At 39.8% G+C, this 26766-nt stretch overlaps 1 protein-coding gene and 1 long non-coding RNA gene across 2 annotated transcripts in view; both read left to right on the top strand.

Moving 5' to 3' along the window:
• Nucleotides 1-22243: 22243 nt before the first annotated feature.
• tmem132e (transmembrane protein 132E) overlaps nt 22244-26766 on the top strand; it is a 178554-nt gene continuing 174031 nt past the window's right edge. Inside the window, exon 1 of the mRNA XM_023833143.2 lies at nt 22244-23672. Within this exon, the coding sequence (XP_023688911.2) occupies nt 23600-23672 (73 nt within the window). The 5' untranslated portion in view covers nt 22244-23599. The remainder of the gene's footprint in view (nt 23673-26766) is intronic.
• LOC140591886 (uncharacterized) lies at nt 23859-24353 on the top strand. The gene is made up of 2 exons (XR_011992195.1): nt 23859-23972; nt 24159-24353. It is a non-coding gene; the product is annotated as an uncharacterized lncRNA (long non-coding RNA).

Below are 26766 nucleotides of genomic sequence, written 5' to 3'. Positions count from 1 at the left end.
GGCGTGGCACACGGAAGGAGTGGATGATCCGGGCAGGACACATTGTTTTGTTTTTTTTTTAACTTTACACATTGTTTGGATACATTTATTTTCTTACTTTACAAATTACTGTTTTGATAAATGTGCTTAGATGTGTTTAGTACAGTATATGCTCTTCTTGTTTTATCCAGTTTATTTTGTGTTTAAATGCTAAAAAAAAAACATATTTAGGTGTAATTTTTTGAGGGGCCGGGAACCAATTAATTGGTTTTCCATTATTCCTTATGGGGAAAATTCCATCAGAACTCGAACTTTCTAGGATTCGGTCCGGAGTTCTGAACGGATTAAGTTCAAGTTCTGAGGTACCACTGTACTCTAACCTACTGTATACAAAAAAAACAAGACATTTCTCAGTGTCTTGAATAGTAAGGAAACGTTGAAGTTTGGCAATGTTATAATAATAATAATAATAATAATAATAATACAAATACATTTTATTTAAAAGCACACCTTCGATTCTGCATCCACATGCAACTGTAGCATCGTAAAAGGGAGAAGAAGTTGGGACGATTCAAAGGGCCCCTGAGTGACAGGAAGCCTAAATTTGGAACATATTGTAATTGGTGTGGGCTGGGGGCCCAACGTAATATGTTTTCATGGGGCCCAAAATCTGTACTGACACCCCTGATGGATGGATGGATGGTTGGGCGGGTGGATCTATCTATCTATCTATCTATCTATCTATCTGTCTATCTGTCTGTCTATTGGTTAGTTATATGGTCTTAGTGTAGCCGCTATATGAGCCGTTTTATTTCCTGGTGCATTATTACCTGTTAGGGTTAGGCTGCTTGGCATTGCAGTACTGTCGATGGCCACCGGGGTAACATTGTGCTGTTGGTTATGAGCAATAATACTCCAACCTCATAAAGGCACAGTACATTTTACTTTCCTATTTCAGCCATTTATTTTATTTATATTTATTTCATATTTGTACTTTATTTAGCTATCTCTTCCATTTCAGCAATTTTGTATATTCATTTCTTGTTTATCCCATAAATATCTACTCCTGCAGCTCCTAGTTTTACGTCTGCTGTGATGTTTTGTTTCTTTGTGTTGTTGTGTTTCTTTGTGTTGCTTTGTGCTGCCTAATCCTGTTGTATGTTACATGTTACTGACTGAATGGGGTGAGTCAGAATTCCTGTGTACTGATGTACGGAAGGCAAATAAAGGATCTTGGTCCTGAAACTGCTAAAGTCACAGCGTGGGAACATGATCCCCTTTTTCAAATAAAGACAGCCCAGTCATCTCAGTGGCAGTGATTCTTACCAGTCCTTCATTTTGCTGTCCCATGAAATAACATAGTAATGTGGTAATAATAGCAACAATATTAATAATCTCTTAAATTTCAAGGGACTGAGTCACTGAAACTGCAAATGCTGTTTTTACCATAAACTTGTGCGAAGGTCAGTCATAAGTACACAACTGAGGCGCCACTAGCAATTTCCTTCAGGGTAACAATATTCTGATTCCGATTCACTGATACTTATCTTATAAATTATTCCCCATCAGCACTGACTGATGGTCAGAGATTCGTAATTATCGAAGCTTTAACCAGTGGCGGTTCTAGACCACTTCAACTGGGGAGGAGGCAGACTGGGGCCAGTTGTTCTGTTAGGGGGGGGGCGATGCATTTGACCTTAATGTCCTCTGAGTATTACTTACACTAGATTGCCAGCATTAGGAAGCAAAAGACAATATTGAAAACCAATAAGTTATTTATGCAATGCTTTGCAGTTACATTTTACAGTTTTTACAAATATGTAACTCACTCTGATTTCTTGTTTAGACTGTCTAGCTTCTATAAGCTTGGTTATTTTTTTCTGTTGTTAACTTCGCTTTTCACCAACTGAAGCGACTTGAACACTCAGCACAGCCGCTTTAAGAGTCCATCAAGAAAATATGCTTACGTTTGTGTTTCGAATGTTCCGAGCACACAAATTTTAGGCCACTAAATTAGCCCACATTTGTACAGTGAGCCCTCGCTATAACGCGGTTCACTGTTCGTGGCCTCGCAGTTTCACAGATTTTTTTAGTGCAATTTTGCATGCGTCCTGCGGCACTAGGACGTAGACGCGCGGTCAGAGGAACTGTGAAATACTCGTGAGTCACTATTAATAATTACCTCGTAGGTTGATCGTTAAAATTAAATTCGTTAGTTCTAAAATCCATCATTATTATTTATAGAAAAACGTTTATATTTTTATTTCTGAAACAAATGTGAAAAGCCTGAAAACAGGTTTTGATCTTTGGTTTCATTCTATAATACTGGACTTATTTTTCTACGAAGGTTTGAACTTTGAGAGTGTTTAAACAAGAGAGAAAAGTGTGAAAATGTTAATGCCTGTCTGAGAAAAGTGTATAAAGTGTTTAGTGAGGGGTTTCACAGCCTTAAAACATCTATAATAGTTGTAAAAAATAAAGCTGACTACTTCGCGGATTTCGCCTATTGCAGGTTATTTTTAGAACGTAACTCCCGCGATTAACGAGGGACCACTGTATATGTAAATAATAATAATGCATTTATTTCAGACCTTAGTAGCATACGTATTTAGGGGTGCCACAGGGGGGTATACATATTGTCACGAGGGCACTGGCCCCGCCCACCCCCTAGAACCACCCTTGCTCTTATCACACCTGCCTAAACTTTCAAGTCATTTGCTTCCTGCTTTTCTGCAAACCTACTGAAGAGGTACAGACCAGCACTGTGTACATAGCAGCCCCCCTCCCCCCCCCCGGGATGTCAGATCTATGCACGGTTTAAGCAGACAACACTGGCTTACGCACTGCTTTGTGGGTGCTGAAGTATACTCAGGACGTCCCCACAGACTCCTGGCTCCAGGTCTGTGACATCATTTCCTGTATAGCTCCCCTGTCTCCTTCCCCCGCTGCTGTTGGAGCCTCACAGTCTGTTTTCCTCATCTCTGTTGTCCATGTAAATGAAAAGCCACATGCATGCACACTGAGCATGTGCAGATAGGTGTGCCTTCCGTTCCTCTATTTATACCTGCTTGTGTAACACCCATCAACCCTCATCTCTGTCAGGGCTCCTCAAGCACATCATTGTGGATTAACTGCATCTAATATAGAGATGATGATGTCTATGTATATAGGTACCTACTAACCTACACTCAAATTAATGCTGCCTAATGCCCGTTTACTCTTAAAATACTGTGAATACAAAAAACATGCATAATCAACACTGGCTTTGCAATAAACATCTTAAATCTTAAAAACATCATGTTTTTCATCCAGGAGAAATCCCTTCCATCTTCTGTGCACTGATTTGTCACTGTGACGTGTCAGTGGATGGAGCAGTTTGCCAGCCGGGAGCCTCCTTGGGATTGCCATCTGGTCCTGGAGGTCCTGTTTGTAGTACAGCAGATGTATTCCCCAGCATCTTCTCCTCCTTTATGGCTCTTTCCGGTCCCTCTCCTTAAATAAACCCCAGACTTTTTCCAACAGCTTCTATATCCAACAAACAATCAGGCCGACCCAGAATGCAGTTCCTCAAGCCTTCAACGCAATTGTACTCCCTGTCTGCAAGCGAAGCCTCTCTGTGGCTGGATCTTCTTTCTCTTTTTAACTACATTATACATGGGCCAGCCTGGTATTAGGAGCTGGACCCTCAATGTTGTCTATATAAATAAGCACCCAGGAGGTACATCTATGGAGATTCATATTTGGGGTCTATATGGGGTATATGTATATGTATTATCTCCATTAAGTTCTCCAATGAAGTAGTGTTGCTATCCTGTGAAAAACTACCTGAAGCAAGAGTAACGCAGAGGAGTAACAGGAGCGGCACCCCACAGAGCCCGTGAAGAGGGTGCATCCGCACCAGCCTGCTGTAATAAGGCACCACAGTAAGGCAGGCTTAGGAGGTGAAGAGGAGGTGGACCACAGTGTGAGCACTGGAGGGACTTTAAAGGTGACCATATTCAGCCGGATCCAGCGCACGTTACTGACAAGGCCAACAAAGGGACACTTGCAGGCATTCAGCTCTCCATCAGCACCATCCTGATAAGCATTTACAAAGCACAACATTTCAGGTGTTACTCTTAAACATGCAGAGTGGTAACACCACCATGCTAATGCTAAATATAGCTAACAAACGATGTATGTGTCCCAGCTGAAACCTGGGACACATACAAACATGCATAATGCTTAAAAGATGTACTGAGTGAGAACTTACCAGACTCTGTGTTCAGAATCATTAAAAAGGAGCAATACAAAGAAAGCAGACACTAAGGCTGTTATGTCACACAGCAGGTCCCAATTGTATGTTTATTTCATATCAACTTCCCAGCTAATTCTGCACATGTGTGCTTTCTGCTTCCCGTCCAGCCATTAACTCACGGGGCACATTACCTTACACAGAACTCACAGCTAGGTTTACCTAACAGCACAGCACTCACAGCAAGGTTTACCTAACAGCACAGCACTCACAGAAAGGTTTACTTAACAGCACAGCACTCACGGAAAGGTTTACCTAAGAGCACAGCACTCACAGCAAGGTTTACCTAAGAGCACAGCACTCACAGCTAGGTTTACCTAAGAGCACAGCACTCACAGCAAGGTTTACCTAACAGCACAGCACTCACAGCTAGGTTTACCTAAGAGCACAGCACTCACAGAAAGGTTTACCTAACAGCACAGCACTCACAGCTAGGTTTACCTAAGAGCACAGCACTCACAGCAAGGTTTACCTAAGAGCACAGCACTCACAGCTAGGTTTACCTAAGAGCACAGCACTCACAGCTAGGTTTACCTAACAGCACAGCACTCACAGCTAGGTTTACTTAACAGCACAGCACTCACGGAAAGGTTTACCTAACAGCACAGCACTCACAGCTAGGTTTACCTAACAGCACAGCACTCACAGCAAGGTTTACCTAACAGCACAGCACTCAGGGTTCCCCCTGGAGTTTGATTTCAATTCTTCACTTTTCTTTGTATTTTTGCTTCTACTAATCAAATTCTTCACTTTTTTTCAGCATCCGTTTTTTTTAGTCACTCTCTCGCCGCTTCTTAATAAATTAATCATTAAACTCACTGAATATACATCTTCTGACAATCACACTGTGATTGGTCAACTAACGGCATGGGCGAGTCACGAGTTTACTTGATAAGGTTGGGAGAATCGTGAATACTTTGTAAAAATTTGCGTGCTGGCATGCTGAGAACATGATGTATAGTACGCATTTCGGAAATAATGTTATAATTACTATATATATATAAGGTAAGCTAATACTTTCCCGGTGTTTCATAGTACCTTTGAGAGGGACATTCTAAAACGCTTAATATGAAAACGCTTAATGTGGTTTAATGTACCAAAATAGCGACCAATAATCACCAGATTTCGCACACACACATCTGGTCATAAAGACTTTCACCTGACAAAAAATCAAAACCGAAATACAAGGAATATGGACTTTATTTTACATTAAGCCTTTTCCTTATAATGGGCGTCAATGGAGGGGAAAACGCTTAACGTAGTATAAAGTCCTTATTCTTAGCATTTCGGTTTAGATTTCTTGTCAGGTGAAAGTGTTTATGACCAGATATATGTGTGAGAAATATAGTGGTTTTTGGTGGCTGTCTTGGTACTTTAAGTTACATTAAGCCTTTTCCTTATAATGGGCGTCAATGGAGGGGAAAACGCTTAACGTAAAATAAAGTCCATATTCCTTGTATTTCGGTTTTGATTTTTTGTCAGGTGAAAGTCTTTATGACCAGATGTGTGTGTGCGAAATTTGGTGATTATTGGTCGCTATTTTGGTACATTAAACCACATTAAGCGTTTTCACATTAAGCGTTTTAGAATGTCCCCACACCGATCGATAACATTTGCTACTTTTAAAACGGCCCATGCTCATTTGACATGGATGATCGACGATCGTATGTCCGGGGCGCCGGGCTAGTTTTGATTAGGCGCTACGGGTGCTACGGTTGAAAATTGGGAAAAATGAAATTCGACTTTTCAAAAATTCAAAATTCGTCATTTGAAAATTGAATTCGCCAGAGTGACGATTTGATGCCGTTTTTCTTCGTCACCATGGGTTCCGTTTTCGTCAATGACGAGAGTGACGAGCGGCAGCGGGAACCCTGAGCACTCACAGAAAGGTTTACCTAACAGCACAGCAAGGTTTACCTAGCAGCACAGCACTCACAGAAAGGTTTACCTAACAGCACAGCAAGGTTTACCTAGCAGCACAGCACTCACAGAAAGGTTTCCACGGTTGGCTTATGCTCGCAGAGTTCGATATTGCAAATGAAAAGTGGGTTCCTTCCATCTGCAGAGGTGGTCTCTATTCCGCCACCCACCGTCCTGTCTTACTGAGAAGCCATCTCCCTCTTACATGCATCAATCGGGCAGCACCTGAAAGCCGCAGGACCCCTCTGTGAGTCAGTATCAAGCACCTGTCTTTCAGGATGTTTTTTACAGGCATGGGGGCCCTCAGCATGGGCCTGTGCTGCTTTTTTCTCCCCACTGCAGCCCCGTTGGCCATGATGATCATGTCATTAAGCCCCCAGTACCAGCCAGGTCAGTGAAACCGTGTTTTCTTTCCTTTCATTTGTCGTTGATAGTTTCCCTCTAGATATTGATCATTAGCTGGTAGCCCTTTATTCCCCCTCCCTTCTCCAGCTGAACTGAACGCTACAGTCTCCTGGTGGTTTGCTGTCCTCTTGTTCTGGAAAGACCTCAGGCACACCAAGAAGAACAGGTCTTCCAGGCAGCAGGGCTGAACATAAAGGGACCTATGGGAAACCTACCTCTCATTCTTTTACGGTCTTTCTAATTCACCTCATGCACTCTCAGTCGACTGTAGGAACAACTGAAACACTTGTTCGGTTAGCGATAAAGATTACCAGGAGACAGTAATAACTCTTTGTGCTTCATCACGGACGATGTAAGAGTCACCGACATACTCCTGCATAATGAAGGATAGGGGTACTTCAGCAATGCTGGAATCTCACAAAGGAAATAATAAAATGCGAGAAAATAAAAATATATCCTGGCTCTAGGTTCAGTGCAACCGTGTACTGGATAACCAGTTATAGGAAATATATGGAATTGTCATATTCAGTTATATAACCATAAAATTAGACCTTCTGCTGTCACCAGAAATATTCTAAGTTATCATTTTAGCCACAGGGACTTTGACTAATTAACCACTGACATGCATTAAGATTTTAGTTGGCCAAAATGTTAGCAATAATGTTAGCTATTCTAGAAAGTATTGCTATAACTGGTCAGACATACACAACTGTTAAATACAACAAAGCTAATTGTTAAAAACACTTCATTGTGAATGAACGACTGGTAAGAAAGTCACCCTGAATGATAACAAATGCAAAGTCTTGCTTTCATTTGTTCATATATGCAGAAATTTGGCCAGTAAGTTCCAGTGCAAATTCAAAATGACTAAGCATGCATATGGTTCCATTTTGGCAATAATACAACGTATGAAACCACTTTTTCCAAACATTGACCCTTAAATCTACGGAAGCCAGAGACTGCCAAGAATGTAGGTCAGTACACTGATATACTGGGGTATAAATAAAACATTTCCAACTGCTTGTCTGATTCATTAGTACATCAGATACAAAGTGCTATGATTTTATGAAATGCCCTATACAGCTCACAGCTGGTTTAACATGCTGCAGCAATAACTTATCATAAATTATACAGGTGTGCATAATATATTAGTTATTAACTTTTTAAATTAATATTGATAATATTGTAAAATATGTATATTTTTAAAATAAGTACAGGCATCATGTCATTATTACTATAATAAGTATCACTGGCTCGATTTCTACTGTATAATTTGTTATATGTAGAAGGCAGGGTATTTATATAATGATATAGTCATGAAAACAAGCAAGAAGCAAATAAATATTACGCCCCCACAAACTTCCAGCAAACACCCCTGCCTGAGTACCGATTGGTCTAATCCAGTCACCTGATTGGTTTCCCCTGTGCCATAATACTATCTTGACTACTTGTGAATTTAATCAAGTTGGGATGCGGGTTGTCTTGCTTTTGGATTCCCCTATTTATGATTGTTGATTAACACTTGGTTTCTCATTCTATGATTCTGGATTTTCCCCAATACTCTGTTTGACCCTAATCTTCCCCACCCAGCTTTCAACTCTGATTTTGGATTAGAAATTTGGCTTTCATTACCAGGCGGAGTACCATGAAGCAGGATTTCTCAGTTAGTTGAGTTAACTTAAACTAGAAGTGATTGTCCAATAGGAATGCTTCTTACCTAAATCCTTATTGCACAATCATGACTTCCAACTTAAGTTAACCAAGCTAAATGAGAAATCCTGCTTTGTGAACACCCCCCTGATCTTAACCTGTGAGTTTCTCATCTCCATGACAACAAAGGTTGTCCTGAGTTTAATTATAATTTATATTAAATTGGTCCATAACTGTTCCCACATTATTTCTTAGCCAGGCAGCTTGTTCTCTCAGAGAAAAGACCCTCTGAATCTGGAGGAAATATTATTTAAAGGTCACTGTCTACACCCAAGGATTCGTGGATTTATCTCCAGAGCACCCAGGGAATAGTAATAAATACATTAATAAATAAATGAAAACTCCATAAGATACGTGACCTGTACTTATTGCTTTAGTTTTTTGATCTTATCAAAAGCTTCACTTTCAGAAAAAAATAGCACATTTTTGAATTGATGTTTGGTTTGGATTTTTATATAGTTAAACAATTTTAAATGACTGTTTTTTTCTGCATAAGAGCTTGAATCCTGCCTTGATTTGATTGGACAGTACCTGAAACTTTGATGTTACACATTTTATACACTATTCATCCAATATTTCCTCATTCATTACTCACACAGTGAATAATATCTGCAAATAATAAAAGCAACCACTCAACATTCTTAAAGAGCTTGAGAACCTCAAGAATTCCAGAAATCACATCAATATCTTTCCTCATGATGTGTTTTTCTAGTCATTAATTCAGCACCGACTGCTGATAAATCAGTATGTGGCCTCTAAATATATATATTAAGCTTGTATTTATAAGATCTTTGCCCAGAAATGTCTATGCCTGTGAGTGTGCCTTCAGCTGTTTACTTTATACAACATCTCCATTAGTGTGAAACTGAAAATGTCTTCTGGGGGAAGCTTTTGAGCGGAGCTGCTGAAATCTGATAACGGTGCTAAGGCCAAATGCAATGCAGTGGGTGTAAACTCCAAGCAATTACATTTTAGCCTCTCATACATTACTGGAGGAACTTTTTGAAAACAAAAGCATGATTTTGACTTTAGTGGAGACATTCAGTATCTGTGTGAACTGAATTAGCTAGGACGTTTCTGTATCAGATTACAAATATTAGAAAGTTACCAATTTCTGTGTACGATTTACAGCAACTATATTTGTTGTTTCCCATGGCACTTTACATTTGTATCTTTGTTTTAAAATGATGTAGGTCTCATTTTGTGTTTAGGTCTTATTTATTTACAGAATGTGGGAATGGGATAGTTAACGCTGAACCACAGAAAGTGGTGGGTTTACATTGTCACTGTACAGAAAATCACATAGCATTTCTAAATTACACATAGTTTAGGTATAAACTGGGATGGTATCCTAACAGCTGTATTCTTCTGATATATTTGCCTTGCTGGACATCACTTGTACTCATGTGTACTAAATAAATAAATGTAAATAATTGCTTTAGATAAGATACAAGGTAGAACCTATGTTCTACATTGTGTTAATACTAGTTCATGTGTAACTTTGGAATAGTCTTTGCAAAATTATTGTAAGTGCAATATTATTGAAATCTTGTCTAATTTATTTGTCATTATTTGCATGTAATGTTTATGTGACGTCTGTTAGTGCATGCAGCAAAATGGCCCAGTGGGCGGCATGACTGCTTCACACCTCCAGAGTTGGGGTTTGACTTCTGCCTCCGCCGTGTGGTTGCATGTTCTTCCTGTTCTGCGTGGGTTTCCTACAGGTATTCCAGCTTCCTCATGCAGTCCAAACACATACAGCTGGGCTAACTAGCATATTGAAATTCACCGTAGAGTATTATTGTGTGTGTGTATTTATATAAGGTTTATATTACATTGTGGAGACCAAATGTCCCCCACAATGTAATAAAAGCCTGCTATTCTGACATTGTGGGGACCATTTTCCAGGTCCCCACAAAGATCAAAGATCTGTGAATGCAATCAAAAAACAAAAAATGGCAAAAGTCTCATATCTTGTTTGTTTACTTATGGTTAACGTTAGGGCTGGGTAGGGGTTAAGGCCGTAATGTTGGGATTAGAGTTTTCCCCATAGGAATGAAGGAGTCCCCACAAAGATATAATTACAAACGTGTGTGTGTGTGTGTGTGTGTGTGTGTCCGGGGATGGACTGGCACATCATCCAGTTTGTCCCCTGACCTGTATCCTGTGATGGTCTGGCATCCCATCCAGGATGTACACCAGCCTCGTAATGAAATAAACAATCTGATCCCCATGATGAAATGAAAAAGATTAAGGAAATGCATAACTATGTGTCCATGTGACCATGTACTAGATAAGTGTAAGATCACATCATTAATCATTATTAAAGCTCATGTGATCACCAGAGACTCACAATCTGTACAGAACATTTTGGTACTACCCAGACTACACCCTTGTTCAAATTAATCACTTCAGCCACTGCCTCAAATGAAAAAAAACTGTCTGCGAACATTCCAAATTAAATTTGTAGCAGAAAGGAGTGCATGATTTATCTTCTCTTAATTTCAATTTACATGGAAGTAAACGTAACTATAAACATAACCCTAACACCTAACCCTAACCTCTAACCCTAACCCTAACCCATAACTTTCATCCCAACCCCAACCACTAACCCTAATCTACATACACAATGATTCCAGAATAAGAAACCCCAAGAAGGAACCTTTACATTGTCTCTTCAGCAAATTTTTGGGTACCTCTGGTTTAACTTCGTATAGAACGAGTGGTTGCTCAGGGAGTCCAGAATGGGGCACATTACCTGCATTGTGGATGAGTGTCAGTTACGGCACTATGGCCATGTGGGGCATTTGCCAGAGGGTGATCAGGCTCGCAGGATCCTCATTGCTGAGGACCCGAGCAGCTGGACCAGGCCAAGCGGACGCCCATGTAACACCTGGCTGTGGCAGATCGATGGGCATTTCCTGAGGGTGGTACTGAACCATGTGTTCCCCTGGGTTGCTAACTGGGATCCTGAGTTATTTCATTGTGTGATGGGCGTGGCAACGCGCTGTACCAGGACATGCTCACAAACCTGACCTGAGCTGTGATAGGAGGAATTAACGATGCAAGGTAATGCACCATGGACAGAAATTTAGCATAATGTGTATATGTGTTTTCCTGCATTTCCTGCATAAGTTTCCTGATGCCATCCACTGCACCATTAAATAAAATATTAGCTGTGGATGAGGTTAAGACAAGCCAGCTCCTCTGCAGCCAACTCCCTTTTCCTATTACACAGATCACAAAATATCATGGCTTGGAAATGGGGACGAATCTATCTGGGTACCTGTGGATGCCGATTACCATGACGACAGCTGACAGACATATTTTCTTGATTGATAACCATTCTTTTTAAGTTAGCACCAGACACAACGCAAAACAAGCATCCAGAGTGTCAACAATTATCTTAAAAAGATAGAAAGTATAAGGCAAATGGTTTGTGCCTTTTATTAATTTTCAATTCAGAAATGAAAATGGCTTCACTGGACAAGGCTACATCAAGAGAAAGCTTTGCTACTTTAAATTACATTAAACATTTGGAAACTGAGGAAACCAATTGCTGGAGTTTAGAGAATGAAATGTTGTCCTGTAATTGCCTGATATAGCATTTCAACTGCTCAACAGTTTGGGATCTCCTTGTCATATTTTACGTTACATGTTGCACCAAATGTTTTCAGCCGGTGACAGGTCTGGACTGCAGGCAGGCCAGTCAAGCACCCGGACTTTTCTACTAGGGAGCCATGCTGTTGTAATACACGCAAAATGCATTTGGCATTTTTTGGTTGAAATATCCAAGGCCCTTTCTGTAAAAGATGCTGTCTGGATGGCAGCATATGTTGCTCCTAAACCTGCACATATCATTCAGCATTAATGGTGCCTTCCTAGATGTGCAAGCTACCCAAGCCTTGGGCACTAAAGCACCCCCATACCATCACGGATGCTGTCTTTCAAACTGTTCACTGATAACAAGCTGGATGGTCCCTCTCCTCTTTAGCCTGGATGATGCTGAGTCCATGATTTCCAAAAAGAATTTGAAATTTTGATTTGTCGGGCCATTGGACAGTTTTCCATTTTGCCTCAGTCCATCTTACATGAGCACAGGCCCAGAGAAGTCAGCAGCACTTCTGGATCATGTTGAGATATGGTTTCATATTTGAATGGTAGAGTTTCATCCTGCATTTGTGGATGCAGCTATGAATTGTGTTCACAGACAATGGGTTTTGGAAGGTGTGCCTGAGCCCAAGCATTGATTTCTGTTTTTAATGCAGTGCTGACTGAGTACCTGAACATTACAGCTATCCATTATTGGTTTTCAGCCTTTGCATACAGAGATTTCTACGCATTCTCTGAATCTTTTAATGCTATTATGTACCGTACATGAAATTCCCAAATTCTTTACAATATTACATTGAGGAACAATATTCTTAATTTGTTGCACTACTCGCCCACACAGTCTTTCACGGAGCGGTGAACCTCTCCCCATCTTCACTGCACAGAGCGGTGAACCTCTCCCCATCTTCACTGCACAGAGCGGTGAACCTCTCCCCATCTTCACTGCACAGACACTCTCTGGGAGGATCTCTTTATACCCAATCATCTTACTGACCAATTAACCTAATTAGTTGTGAGATATTCAACGGCACAAAGTCAAACCAGTGGTACCCAAAAATTCTCTGAAGAGATACTTGTAAAAGTTCTTTCTTGGAGTTGCATGTTCTGGAGGGACTGTGAGTTTAGTTTAGGATTAGTAGTTGAGGTTGGGACAAGAGTCTTTTGTTTTAGCATTACATAATTTTTCCAGTCTTTTGTTGCCCCTGTCCCAACTTTTTTGAAACATGTTGCTGGCAAAAATTCAAATCGAGCATATATTTGTCATAAAACAATAGCATTTTTCAGTGACTTGATACAGTATGTTGTCTTTATATGATTTTCTATTTTCAATTAAATATGGATTTATATGATTGGTAAATCATTGCATTCTGTTTTTATTTGCATTTTACACAGCGTCCCATTTTTTTGGAAACAGAGGGTTGTATGTTCACTATTATGTTATTTGCTTTTTTTGTTCTTTATTATATGTTGCTTAAGTCAGCAGGGAGGTACAGAAGCAAGTATTCCACTGTATCACTGTGTCACTCATATGACAATAAAGCTTTGAAATCCTTGAGTCCTGAACAACTGTGCCTTAGTACAAACGGTACATAATGTGTTTCCCAATTTTTATAAGCACAGCAACTTTTTTCAGGATCCAGCCACAGTGCATGTGCAGCATCTAATTTTACAATGATCACAATCACTATCCAGTCCCATATATGATAGCAAGGGAATATTACACTGGTACATTAAGAATTATTTTATGTATACATTGAATTATGTCTGATTTATTATGATGGCTTTTTTGTGATGATTTATGACCCATCACATCAGATTTGTTTTCAATTTAAAATGACATATTTGAAAAGATATATATTTAGTATGTTTGGGGAAAAATGTCAGTATTTCAAATCTTTACATTTAACTCTAAATTGGAAATCGAGCCAAATGCATTTATTTTGGCTTTATTTAATCTTTCTATCTATAATAGTTTTAGAACCATTTTACTCACAAAGCATTTTCTTTCCATAATGCTGATAGCTTATTTCTTAATACTTTGCTATTACTTGCCCTCAAAGCTGATCATTCCTCATTAACCTAAAAAAGCATAGCATTTTCTAGGTACTCCATAATGGGAGGTTATGGCTTTTTTTTTATAAAGATACACCAGTTTATGAGGTATAGCTGCTCATTAATGCAGTCAAATAGGCAATCATGTGGCTACACCTGAATACATGCAGAATCACGCAGACAGGGTCAGGAGGTTCACTTACTGTGCTTTTAATCATTAGAATCACCAAGACACCAGGTCTAAGTGCTTTTAAACATGGTGTGATAGTTGGTGCCAGACATGGTGGTTCCAGCATCTCAAAAACCGCCTCTCTCCTGGGATTTTCCTGCATTACAGGGTCTGTAGTTTACGGAGGACATACTAAACATAAAACATCCAGGCTGGAGCATTTCTGTGGGTGAAAACAGCTTGTTAATGATACAGGACTAAAAGCAACCAGGAAGGTCACAAGTGCAAAAACGAAAAGAAATTAAACAAGGAAACAGTGGTGTGCAGCAAAGCTTCTAAACTACCAAAAAGTAGTAATGAAGGCAAACATGTGTCCTACATGGTATTAGTGAGGTGTATCTAATAAAATGGCTCCGACCTATAGCTAGGTGAAGCTAATAATTGGTCACTGATTGTAATTTGGCATTGTGAGATTAAATAAAACAAATGAGTTGGTTTTGAGTGGCAGTTAAGTTGGCTCTGTTCCTCTTAGTAATTTGTGTTCATTAAAGGTTTAAATTCCATCTTGGAATAGAATGCTGTTGCAGTCATATGCATATCTGGCAGAAATCTTCCTTAAACTGGCAGAAAAGCACATGCCAGCACCTTGGGAGCTTCCTATATATATAAAAAAAATAAAACTGCAGATTTGTCAGTAGTTAAGCTTTTTCAAATATTAAAAACAGCCTTAAAACAAGATTGGCTGTCGACTTCAGACAATATAGCCCGATATCACTGTACTATTTATCACAAACAATCAATAAATCAGTCATTCTTTATTTAGAGAAGTGCATTTTTACAAGCAAGTTTCTCGCAAGGTGCTTTGGTATTTATTTTGGCAATGTAATACACCGGAAAACTCATAGAAAGATAATATTGAGAAAAACTGAAATGTATCCCCAGACTCTTTAAAGAAGGTTAATGATGTTCTTGATGAGCTATTTCAATAAAAACCACAAATGACAATTGTAAGTGTAAACTGGGTATGAAGTTATTGTCTGGTAATACAGCAGTTAGAGGCTGTTAATGTACGTTTTAAAATCATCAGCCAATGATCAAACATGTATTATAACTTATTACAACTGACTGGCATGTACTTCACAATTGTTAATTCACAATAGACAAGTACATTTTTACTCATTTATTAATTTGTCCATCATCGGTTGCCTTTACTGAGACGTTGCATTCAAATAGTTTCTAATGAAAACATTTGACTGCATTACATTCTATATATCTGCATATTTATCTGATGGTTTTATCCAAAGCATGAGAGAAAAGGATTACAATTTCTGTGTGCTTGATGGGTTGTTATATATGATTATATTTTATATATAAAATAAGGAAGCCAAGCAAATTCAAGCATGATGAGCTTAGAGTATTAGTTGTTTTAGTTGTTCTGTTGCTCCACCTTTCATGTGTATCTTCACAGTAGCAAACAAACACATATGCTTAGTGGGTGGGATGTGACCCTTTATTGTCATCCTTCTACTTCTGCTAGGCTAAATGTATCTGTAAGCTCCTCTTTATGTTCTTTTGACATAATGCGTAATTGAACACAGAAGATCTATTACTTCTTAATTTTATGTAGTATTCAAATACATTTTTCCTGATAAAAAATTTGTTATGTGAATCTTGCTTGACCTTGACCACTGACCTCTCTGAGTATTTCAAAATGGCTTTTCAAAGCTGCTATAAAATAATAGCATATGGAGCGAAAATGTTCCCTATCAAATATTTTCAAGGTATAGGACATTCTGCTCTGCAGTGTTAATATATGCAACGTTTTTTCAGTAATGTGAGATTGCTGACAGCTTTGGTGTCTCTGATTCAAATTACTGGAGGTTTCTCAAGTGTTTCACTCAGAGTTAAAACAAGAACTGTCTCCCTACAACTTCAAAAGTGCAACAGTGGAAAAGCCGCATGCAAATAGATCTCCCATGTGACCTCATCTTCTTGAAACTAAAATTTGAGCACAAGATTGTTACCTCTGCATTTGATTTTGCCTGTATGTTTCATCATTTATTTGAGCTTTGCGATGTGCAGTGCTGTCTTTGTGCATTTGGACAGCTTGATAGATGGTAGGTATCATTTGGGGATTGTAGCTCGATGCAGGATATAACACAGGGCCAGCTATGCCTTCAAAGTCCCTGGAATTACTGCTTATTGCAAATGTTAAAATGTGCAGATCATGATCGATACACTGTCCTTTATGTGCTATGAATATATTTAGTAAAGGGTACAGTACTTCTTTGGAAATGTTAATGTCTCAGTTCTGAATAAACGTTAAGCCTGTCTGTCTTATAAATACTGCATATAATGTTTTAGCCAAGCAGTATATTCTAGATACAAGTGTATCACATTGTACATTTAACATTTTGAAGGACAGTAAGTGTCTTTTTAAACATATGTCTACGCCTATATGAAATGCAGAACAAAATGCAGGCAAAATGAAAAAGAAAGATGAAGTTTTGTTTGTTAAGGTTATAAGAAGAGAGTGACATGGTGGTGCACTGTTTAGTGATGTTGCCTCACACCTAAGAGGCCAGGGTTCCGTGTATGTGGAGTTTGCATGTTCTCCTCGTGTTGTCATTGGGTTTCCCAAGTGCTCCAGTGTCCTGGGTCATTCCCTGGCTTGTGTCTATAAACTCTATACCCCCCCCCCCCATCCTCATGACCCTGAACAGGAAAAGTGGCTACAGAAACTGGATGGATGAATGGTTATAAGAAGATATTACATAACTCTCAAACAGTCTTAGAATGATTATCTAAGACTTGGTGAACCACCAAAATAAAAGCATGTTACCATCTGCCAGGTTCGGTGCTCATCCATCCCGATCCTATATATTCAGTCCCAGTTTGGCCAGCAGGTGTCGCTGGCCATCCTGTTCCCTACATCTTCATAATAGCCCCTAGTGTAGTTTCCTTGTTCCCTGGACTGCTGCATAGCTCAGTGGGCTGAGTGTGTGACACCAAGGCTGTAACCCTGCATTCATGGGTTTGAGATCTACCACACCTGTTTTTCTAGTGTCTTAGTTTTGTTTCCTTGTTTTAGTTTATCCTATTTATGTCCATTTTAATTCTGTTCTGCTTCCTAGTGTTAGCCCTCAGTTGTGTGTCATTATGCCTAATGTTTATTTCCCAGTAGGAAGTTTATGTTTTCTAGTTTTGGTATATGCTAAAGTTCCCGAGTTTCTGTGCTTGTTAATTGTTAGTTAAGTTTCCCCACCTGTGGTCTGTGTCCCTGTACTGTGCTCATTGGTTGTCTTGATGATTCACACCTGCCTTTTGTTAGGCCTCATTTTTTGTGTATTTAGGTGCCTGCCGTTGTCCTGTTCTTTAGCCTGCCATTGTGGATGTAGCTGTGTGTTTGTTCCTCTGAGTGCTGTTCCCTGTGTTTTTGCTTGTTCCTTAGCTGGGTTTAGTTTCTGGACAGCTAAAATTGAAAAGAAAAGCTTACATTTACAGTGTACATGTACAACAAAACTCTGCTTTCTTCCCCAATACATGATATTAAAAAATGTAATATAGATACACAGTATATAGCTGAATAGTGAAACAAAGTACAGTACAGTATAGTACAATAATGTATTCCTTTTAGCAGCATTAAAAGTCACAGTGTAGATTGAAACAAAAATACTGCAGCAATCATATGTTTAAAAATTAGCAGCACTGTAAACATGCACCAGTATATTAAGATGATACAATGTAGAGTACAATGATGGAGTGCAGTGACAGTCTATCCAGTGCTGGCGGTGTGTTACAGTACACCATCTTGCTTGGTTGAAGTGGGTAGGTGTATGTTCTTTTTGCAGGGGGAGGGGTCAGCTACAGTGGGCTGTGGCTATTGATTAAAAACCAATAAATCCTGCCACCATAGCTACCGGTCACGCTGTACACCTCCCTCGCTGGGGCTCAGGGACACCGTTAACATGATCGTATTGATCTCTTGCTTTCTTCTGAATCTGCTATGTAGCCCCTTTGAACGTTTTAACGCGTCTGAGAGCCAGAAAACCTGGACTTCTAAAGCCCAGCCTTCCTGATGTGGTGAAGGTGTCCTTGACTGTAATCACATGTATGCGACAAACAAGACAAAACAGGGAGGCGGTTCGACAAGATTTCCCTCAGTGTTGTTATAAGCTAGCAGCAGTCCTGGGGGCTGCTCAGGGTTCAGGGAGCTGTTCACCACCCAGCTCCTACCCCAGGAAAGAAGGTCTCATTTTGCCCATCACTGATGCTTTTCCTCCTGGGAGGTCATATGGAGGTCACAGAAATAGTGGTAGTAGGTAGAACTATAAAGCTACCAAAATTGACATATTTCAAAGAAGACATACAGGACCTTCATGAAGAAGTTTGCACTGTTCTTTAACGATGTGTTAGCCGAGTGTTCCTTCTGGGGGGGGGGATCGGTGTGTGGCTGTATGGGTTACGACACTGTGTCTGTGATAGGAAGGTCGTCGGTTCAAATCCCAGGGTACGTGCTGATTTTCCAAGTGATGGTGCATGATAGATTACCAAAATGCCTCACTACACCCCCCCTGGCCCCCAGGCTGACTGTCCAAAGCAGAGCTGGCTCTCTCAGCTGTACCCGTCACAGCTGGATTGATGTCGCACCTTGGAATTATGTTCTGTGACCAGCCGCCTCTGCTCTGCCACTTCCAATATAGTTATCAGCAAATGTATGATAGGATTGCTGTCCATAGACCAAACACTGCAATGCCACAGAAAAGCCCAGATAAGCTGGCAGCAGGGCTGACTTCATCCTAGCGATGCACAGTTATGCACAGCTGCCCAGCTGTTGCTACAGTAACTGTCGCGTGGTGCTTGCCATTCAGAAGACGTCATTTCCCCTTCGGCTTTGCATAGAGAAGGATGGCCTCTGGTTTCACAGGCATCTCACTCAAATTGTAACTTTTAATTTGGAATGGAATGATGCTCTATTTGTCATTTGGAATGCATTAGTTTTCGCATATCCCATCTTGCTCTTCTGAAACGAGCGCGCGCACACACACACACACACACACACACACTCGTATACAGGTTAAGCTTAGGGTCTGAGCGCAGGGTCAGTCATTTATCTGCCATCCCCGGAGCATTTCCTCTTTCCAGAATAACTGCATTTCTGGTAGGGTCTCTTCATTGGATGTATTTTGCCTCTTCGGATATGGAAGTGCACTGGAGTGTGGTGATAGTCCTGGATCTCACAGTGGATCCCACATATCTCGACTGCAGCTGATGCCTTAGATCCTACACCCACACCAGAGAGCACAGGGCCACACAAGGCAATGCTGGACATATAAATAGTGCACCAAAAGAAGACACTTAGCTACAAAGTAGGAGGCTACTGGGAGTGACATAATACCAGTCCCTCTCATATAGGAAGGTAGAAACTGTGAAGATAATGAGTCTCCCAGTCAAACACAGAAAGCAATATAAAGGCCCTGCTTTTATTTTAGACCCAAACCTGCATTTTTTATTTTGGAAATGCATGGTGACCCTGTATTAGAAAAATGGTATAGACAATGGATGAATTTCTATAGAACATTCATTCTGTCAGGTCAAATATATTGTAGTGCCTTAGACTTATATTCAGCTCATTTGACTCCCATGATTTGAACTAATGTGTCAGCATTAGGATGCAATTTTACTTTCTTTTGAAAACTTACAGTCAGACTAAAAGCAATCAAACACGACTAAATGAATTACATATGTATTAAGGCAAATTCAACATAACACAATGATTCACTTTCATCTGAAGTTTAATTTTTTTTTTTTAGTATTTCTACATATTATTATCAAACATTTCAGCATGCTTTGTGCTTATTTTGCAAGTCTTGTATTGTGGGTTTCCAACTCTGTTGAGGGATCAAAAGCATGTTATATACATTCTTTAATTATGATATTAATTATCGGTCTACATCCTTAGTAAAACATTCAGTGGTGTTTGATTTCTTGTTACTCAGTGTGAATTCAATGTGCATTAAATGAGTCAACAATACTTTCAATAGTACAGCTGGGATGTTATTGTATTTACAAGCATCATATATATTCATGAGCGTTTTGGAATTTGAATGTGTTGACATACAGAATGGATAAACTGTTGATTCCATGTGCTTTGTGTAGCTGCTCGTTGAAATTTCAACTGATGCTTTCCCATCAAGTTCAGCATTATTTTTCTAGACTACTGGAGAAACTGTCATTCTGTTGAAATTCTTTTTGCTGACAATTGTGGCCTTTTGTGAAAATAAACACATACTTTTTACTGACACAAGCACACGCATGGAGGTCTATGGTTACAATCCCTCAAGTCCAGCCCTGGACTTTCAGCTTCTGCATGGATTGTTCACTGCCTCCAAAGCACTCAGTGGTTTAGCCGGGGAGAAAACTGTAAAGAAATGCAAATTCCTGGACGGCTGAAGTGGGCAACTGAAAGTAAACAGGCCCCAGAGCAGCAAATTAATCACTAAACTGGGCTTTTGTGTTCTGTCCATCAGTTACTACTGACAGGCTGGCCAGAGAGGACTGAAAAGATTCAAAAAAGCTGGAAGCACCAGACAGACATGCAGTTCTTATTAAACTTATTTATTCAGGATCCATGCTATCTTCCTGCAAACAATTAAATCAATTAAGCACACACAGGCACTTTCCCATTATGCTAAACAGAGGATTGGATAACACAAGCTGACTGTGATAATGCAACGCTAAGAAGATTATCAAAGCTGGACTCCATTCGCTGTCAATACTTGAGGAAACATACTGTATACACACTCACAGCACACAAAGACTAATTCACAGCAACACCATCCTTCTGTTTTCACTTTGACAAGGGCACGCACAGTGTATGGGCAGGATTTTTTAAGGTACAAAATATGACATATTTAATGAACCTGTACCAAAATTTTAGCAATATGGTCTAACTTAGTACTTCATAGTGAAATTGCATTCGTCACCAATTAAATTGATTTCTATAAGTACTATATTAATATTGCATTATACAGATTAAATTATATTTTTCCCAGTCAGGTTTATTGTTTTAGTTCTTAAAAAAATGCATATAAAACTGACTTCTTTTTGGCAATTGTTGACCTGATTCTGGCACTTAAGATTTATTGGCATTTAAAGCAGGATTCCACAAGGATTTTAATTCTTCAGACAACTGCAGAGTAATTGCACAGGTAATCTGCCTCAGCAAATGATATGGTTTGGGGTGTATATTTTTGGGCGTTTTTTGTTGCAAGTCTGTTTTTTTTCCAGCAATTAAAAAAAAATCTGGATGAAACCAGGAGACCTTATAAACAATCTTACCGTCAGCTGAGCATATCTGCAGCGCTCACCAGAGACATGTGGATGGATACACAATTGGCATTCGAACCCAAATCAATAGCCTATATGTACTAGCTGGGGCCGTTGGAGGGGCATGGACACTCTGGAAGATTCAGGGGGGGGGCAGCACTTGACAGGGCCCCCTGAATAAGTAAAAATGCAAGGTGACATTTTGTCAGGGGTGAGGCATAATTTCTAGCTATGCCCCTGTTCACTGGTAAATAATTTAGGCTAATTCAGCTACCCAAAATGTACTGGAAACTGCGTGTATCTCAATGAATTAAACGCGGAGAAATCCACTTGAATCTCCACCCTAGGACTTTATGATCAATCTATTTATATAAGCTCGTGTTGGATACCTGCTTCAAAGTGACAATAATGGTCCAGCGTAAACATACGAAAGCGCCGAAAGACTAATATAAACTGATAAATGTGTTTCAGCTATGTCCTACTTACCAAATGAACAAATGTTTGAAATTGTTAAACGCACTAACAAAGCAAGCATTGCGATTGCAATATATAACGATTATGTGTGGATAAATTACAGTGTTTTGCTATTACTTTCTAAGTAATCATAAACGACAAGCGCTTTGCCTAATAATATACGATTCGTATTACGCAGGAAAGTGACACCAGCATCACAGTTATGTCGTCACGCATGCGCTGTTTCTGAGAGGTTTATCTGTTTAAAGGTGGCTAAAATGCTTTTCTTCAGTACAAAAGCTGCTCACAACCACGTTTGGATGCCGTTATTCACTATACCAAAGGTATCGCAGCTTTCACGGCAAACAGGCTAAAACAGTCGTCCTGGCTTTGATATGAAACATCAAGTACGAACATGTTGGCTCGGGACACATAAAGTCTGCATGAATGTTTGCCACGTGACCACGGTCTAGTTGCTGGCGCTCGTGAGAGCGAAAGGCAGGGATGACGGATTTCAGCAACTAGCAAGCACGCTGTGTGTGTCCGATGAATGCTGAATAGGACTTCGACATAGCTGAATAGTAACTGCTTTTCCCTTTCCATCTGGCCCATCGAATGTACCTAGAGTCGCAAGTCGGACGTTCGGAAATGAACAATTTCTGAGTTTTGATTTACGAACTGGGAATGAGACAAGTGTGGTATCGGTTCTTTTTGTTTCTTGCGCACGCCGTGGATCCGAGGCGGATTTTATTGGGTGAAATTTTGATTTCAAACTTATAGCTTCGGTGAAGTGCATGAAAACGGTAAAGCAACTTAAAAGATGTAAATCAACCAAGTCAGTGTTTCTTAAATTAAGGATTAGATTTCTCATTGCTGGCTAACGAGACAACTTGCTGTTAGCTACAGTGTGGAGCGGCACGGGCGTCGCTGAATTAATGTGTGCTGTGGAACTTCAATAAAAGCCTGGAGTGCACGGAAGGCAAGCAGACACGCGCCTTGGAACGAGCGTCTCGCAACAAAGAATCAAAGTTATTTTCTTTATTTCATCTTTTAACAATCGCATTGTTGCGTCACGACCTGAAGATTTCGTTTTGGAATCTGGATCTTAGTCGCTGGACGTTCTTTCTGTTGGGGTTTAATACTTGCGGCTTATTACGACTGTACCGCTGCGGCTCGTTTTGCATAACTCAGAGACCAATCTCTTAAACACCAAGGACTGTGAACCGATGGACAGTACAGCAAAATATTCTTTGTACGGCAGCATTTTCGACGTCAACCTGTATGCCATTTTCAAATGAATGTCGGTGACTTGTATTTTCCTAAGGATTAATGTGTAGTTCCGTTCGATGCAGTTCCAGCGTTCATTTGAGTATTTAACGATTGGCCACTGGAATATCTGAGGGCGTGCATTTGAAAAATCAAAACATGTTGAAGTCGTTCGCTTTATATAGTGGGGATATCTGGAACTTTTACCGTGTTTAGACTGTTAGTACTAGATAAAAGACCAAAACCTTCTCCGTGCCTTGTCCACTGGACAGCCGTCGAATCCTTCATGGTTCCTTATGGTTTTGGCATTTTCCCACGGATGAAGTTAAGGATCACCGATTGTAAATAAACGAATAACCGGTTCACTTTGTCAAAGTAAAAGCTATTAAGGAACTGCCTTACAACCGTGGATGTCTACAATGTCAGTTGCATCTATTTGCAGTGTAACTCTTCTGCTGTGTGCCATCGTGCTCGTTTCAGATGGTAAGTAATGTCGAAAAATACCGGCTATGAAACAATGTTTTGACTTGATAAATGTTTGTTTGTTGTGCCATAGTGATGTAAGGACGGGCCGGATTGTGCGCTAATTGATGGGCATTTGTAAGCACTGCAGCTGTAGTCTGTCTTTCGTTAATTCTCATTGGTGATTCTCGTCATGCTTCCAGAGAGTCACATACTCGCACAAACTGTGTCTGAGGGGCAAGCAAAGAGATGCAATTAGCTAATGCGATGAAGAAAAGCACGCAGTAGAGCCTGCTGTTTAACTCGGATTAACCGTGAAAGGTATTTTAATAAACAAACCAGAATCGGCTCAGCCATGACTGTGAAATAAAATAAAATGCACCAGTTTTTAAGGAACTGCTTTGTAATAGATTTTTATGACGCCTTTGCCCCGCGGGAATATTTTGTGCTTTGAATGGTGAAAACGGGACGTCTTTAAAATGATCAAAATCGACGTCTCTCCACAAGGTGGGAGCACGGGCATGCGAAGACTGAACTGACTGTCACGGCGAAGTTAAAAAGGGACCAGCGTTCAGTTATTATAAGACAAAATAGCTTGGCTGTAAGAACGCAAATTCAGTCAAGCCATTCATGCTTCGGCGACTGGAACTGTTGAACCTGCATTTTAATGTTGCTGAAATAAATAGCCTACGTTTGTGGTAATTTGTATCCTGTCGTCTTAATCTGAAATTGCAGTGTGCCGTGTATTATCCGTTTTAAAACATAATTAAAAGACGATTATAGCGTTGTTATCCTATGAGTTCATAACCAAATGATAACGAAATCCAAGTGCCTCGGAAACGATCAGTTCAAAGGGATGGGTTCTAAAGGCCGCAATCTTTGGTTATTTATTATAGTTACATTTCAAATAAACAGTGAAAATGTTCCTATGAAAATGTTATTAGTCACGTGTATTTTTTATAAAGTCAGACACATTTAGGTAGTTCACTTTTTGTTATTCGATAATATGATACAGTATCAAAACTGCTTGAAATTATAGAGGAGTTTATTGGAGTTTTGGATGATCACCGGTGGCCGTAAGGACTCTACACCAGTGGCATTGCAGGCCGTGCTTCTCCCTTTGGCTGGCTACTTCCACATTTCTCGGTCATGGATGAACGCTTACATGCACGCCGAGGGAAGTTTTCCTCCTTCAATACGAATGAAACCTGTGGCCACATGCTCAGCTTTGTGGGCGATACGGTATGCAGTTTATAAGATACGATCAAAATTAAAATTCTTAAGAGATACTGAGCAATTTGTCTCTAAATAAATTTGATTATCAAACCCTAACCTGGAATTCACTGCAATCAGTTAATTTGCTACAAAGTTGCAATAGTATCAATCTAGTTGGAAAAGATTGCTAACCTTTATTTTTCAGAAAATTGGTGATGTGTGTTTATTTAATATGTAACAACCATACAAAAATAATGTTTTTGTTTAAACAGCGTTGTTTGTATAAATGGGGTTCTATGCTAAAATTTAGACACCGTTATAAAACTATTGGCTGTTTTAGAGGTGCTGCTTTTTCGTATTACAGTTATCTTGGTAACTGTTTAGAGAAATGGATGTGATTGGCTCACAAGCTTTTTGTAGAACCCATCTATAACGTGCAGTTAGTTGCTGCGCTGGACGGGTGAGTTTCCCGAGAGCACTGGTGCTCCCCAGGCAGGAGCGCAGCACTGTTTTGTACTGCAAAATTGGACACGATTCCAGGTTACTGGCTGCCCTGATTTTTCCTTTTCTGTTTACCTGAGGGGCATCTATATTGTTTTTGAAGAAACCAGCTAACTGATTTTTCTCTGGGGAAATATCTGTTTGCAGTATGACACATGGTATACCTAAAAAATATTTTTTTTAAATCAGCGTACGGCTTGTATTTACTTGTACTTTTACCGATTAGAGTATTTGAGGTCTCAAATATTTTAAAGCTGCAGTAGTGATATGAAGTTGTATCATTAAAAAAAAAATTGTAAAGATACATTATAAGACTGGAATCATGCATATATGTGCAGGCATAGGTGTAGAATGGTGTATAATTACTGAATATGTTTACATACAGTATGCAGTCACCTTGAAGTGCCTCGGCAAAAGTGTCACCTGCTTATGTGGCTTTTCTGGTGGTAAGATGCTGCTTGTCTAAAAGAAGAATATGTTAAAAAATATCTGAGTAGGATTGTAGGGGAGGTGTGTGGTTTAGGGGTGAAACATGGTCTCTTTAATTTCCTTCTATTAAAAAAGAAGAAAACCTGCCTTTGTTGTTGAAAGGAATTTAGTTTGATCCGTTGCTCCCGAGGTTCTGCGAAGTAGAGCTGGCAAAATGTTCCTTCTTAGCGGAGCTGTGCACAGACCCTCACCCCCAAGTGCCATGCTTGTCTGCTGTCCGCTCGCAGAATCAGGAAGAGCAGAGCAAAGCAGAGCTGCCTTCTCAGGACTGAAGTTGCACCATTGTGGCCTTCTAAGATGTCCACGTCACGTTTGCCTGGTACGGCTGTTTTCCCGTGGTTGGTGTTCCCTACTGTATGCTGCTTTCTAATCCCGGGGCTTGCTTTGGTCTCAACTGTAACCACAACTGTATGTATGGATTTTTTTTTTTTATGGAAAATGACAGCTAGAGCATTTGTTTTGTAACGCCATAAAATGACCCTTGGTGAGCTTAATGAACAATTGCATTGCGTGCCAAGCAAATTCTTGAAATGATACTAAACTGCCGGCTCAGTCATTGTATTATCTTGGAGCAAATCTAACATTAGTTGAAGATCTTGAATATATTTAAACTTTTTTTTTCCAAATTGAAGAGATCAAAATTTATATATACATACACATCATTAAGAAAACAATGCAATACTTAGCAGATTTTGGTAGATTGCGAAGAGGTTTGCTGTCTTGCTTTATCTCTGGCTGGTGCTTTCTTTGGGTGTTGAACTAAAGACTCCTGCAGAATACACAAGCATTGAGGCTGTGGGTTGTTCCCTGGAAGCATCTGTTTTCAGACATCTTGGGTAATACTGATGACGCCACACTTGCTGTTTGTAACTGGTTATGTTTACCAGGGTAATCAAGGGGTCTTGCATCA

This window comes from Paramormyrops kingsleyae, chromosome 6 (assembly GCF_048594095.1).
Source record: "Paramormyrops kingsleyae isolate MSU_618 chromosome 6, PKINGS_0.4, whole genome shotgun sequence".
NCBI lineage: Eukaryota > Metazoa > Chordata > Actinopteri > Osteoglossiformes > Mormyridae > Paramormyrops > Paramormyrops kingsleyae.
Note: the sequence above shows the minus strand (reverse complement) of the source record. Positions and strands in the feature narration are given on the sequence as shown.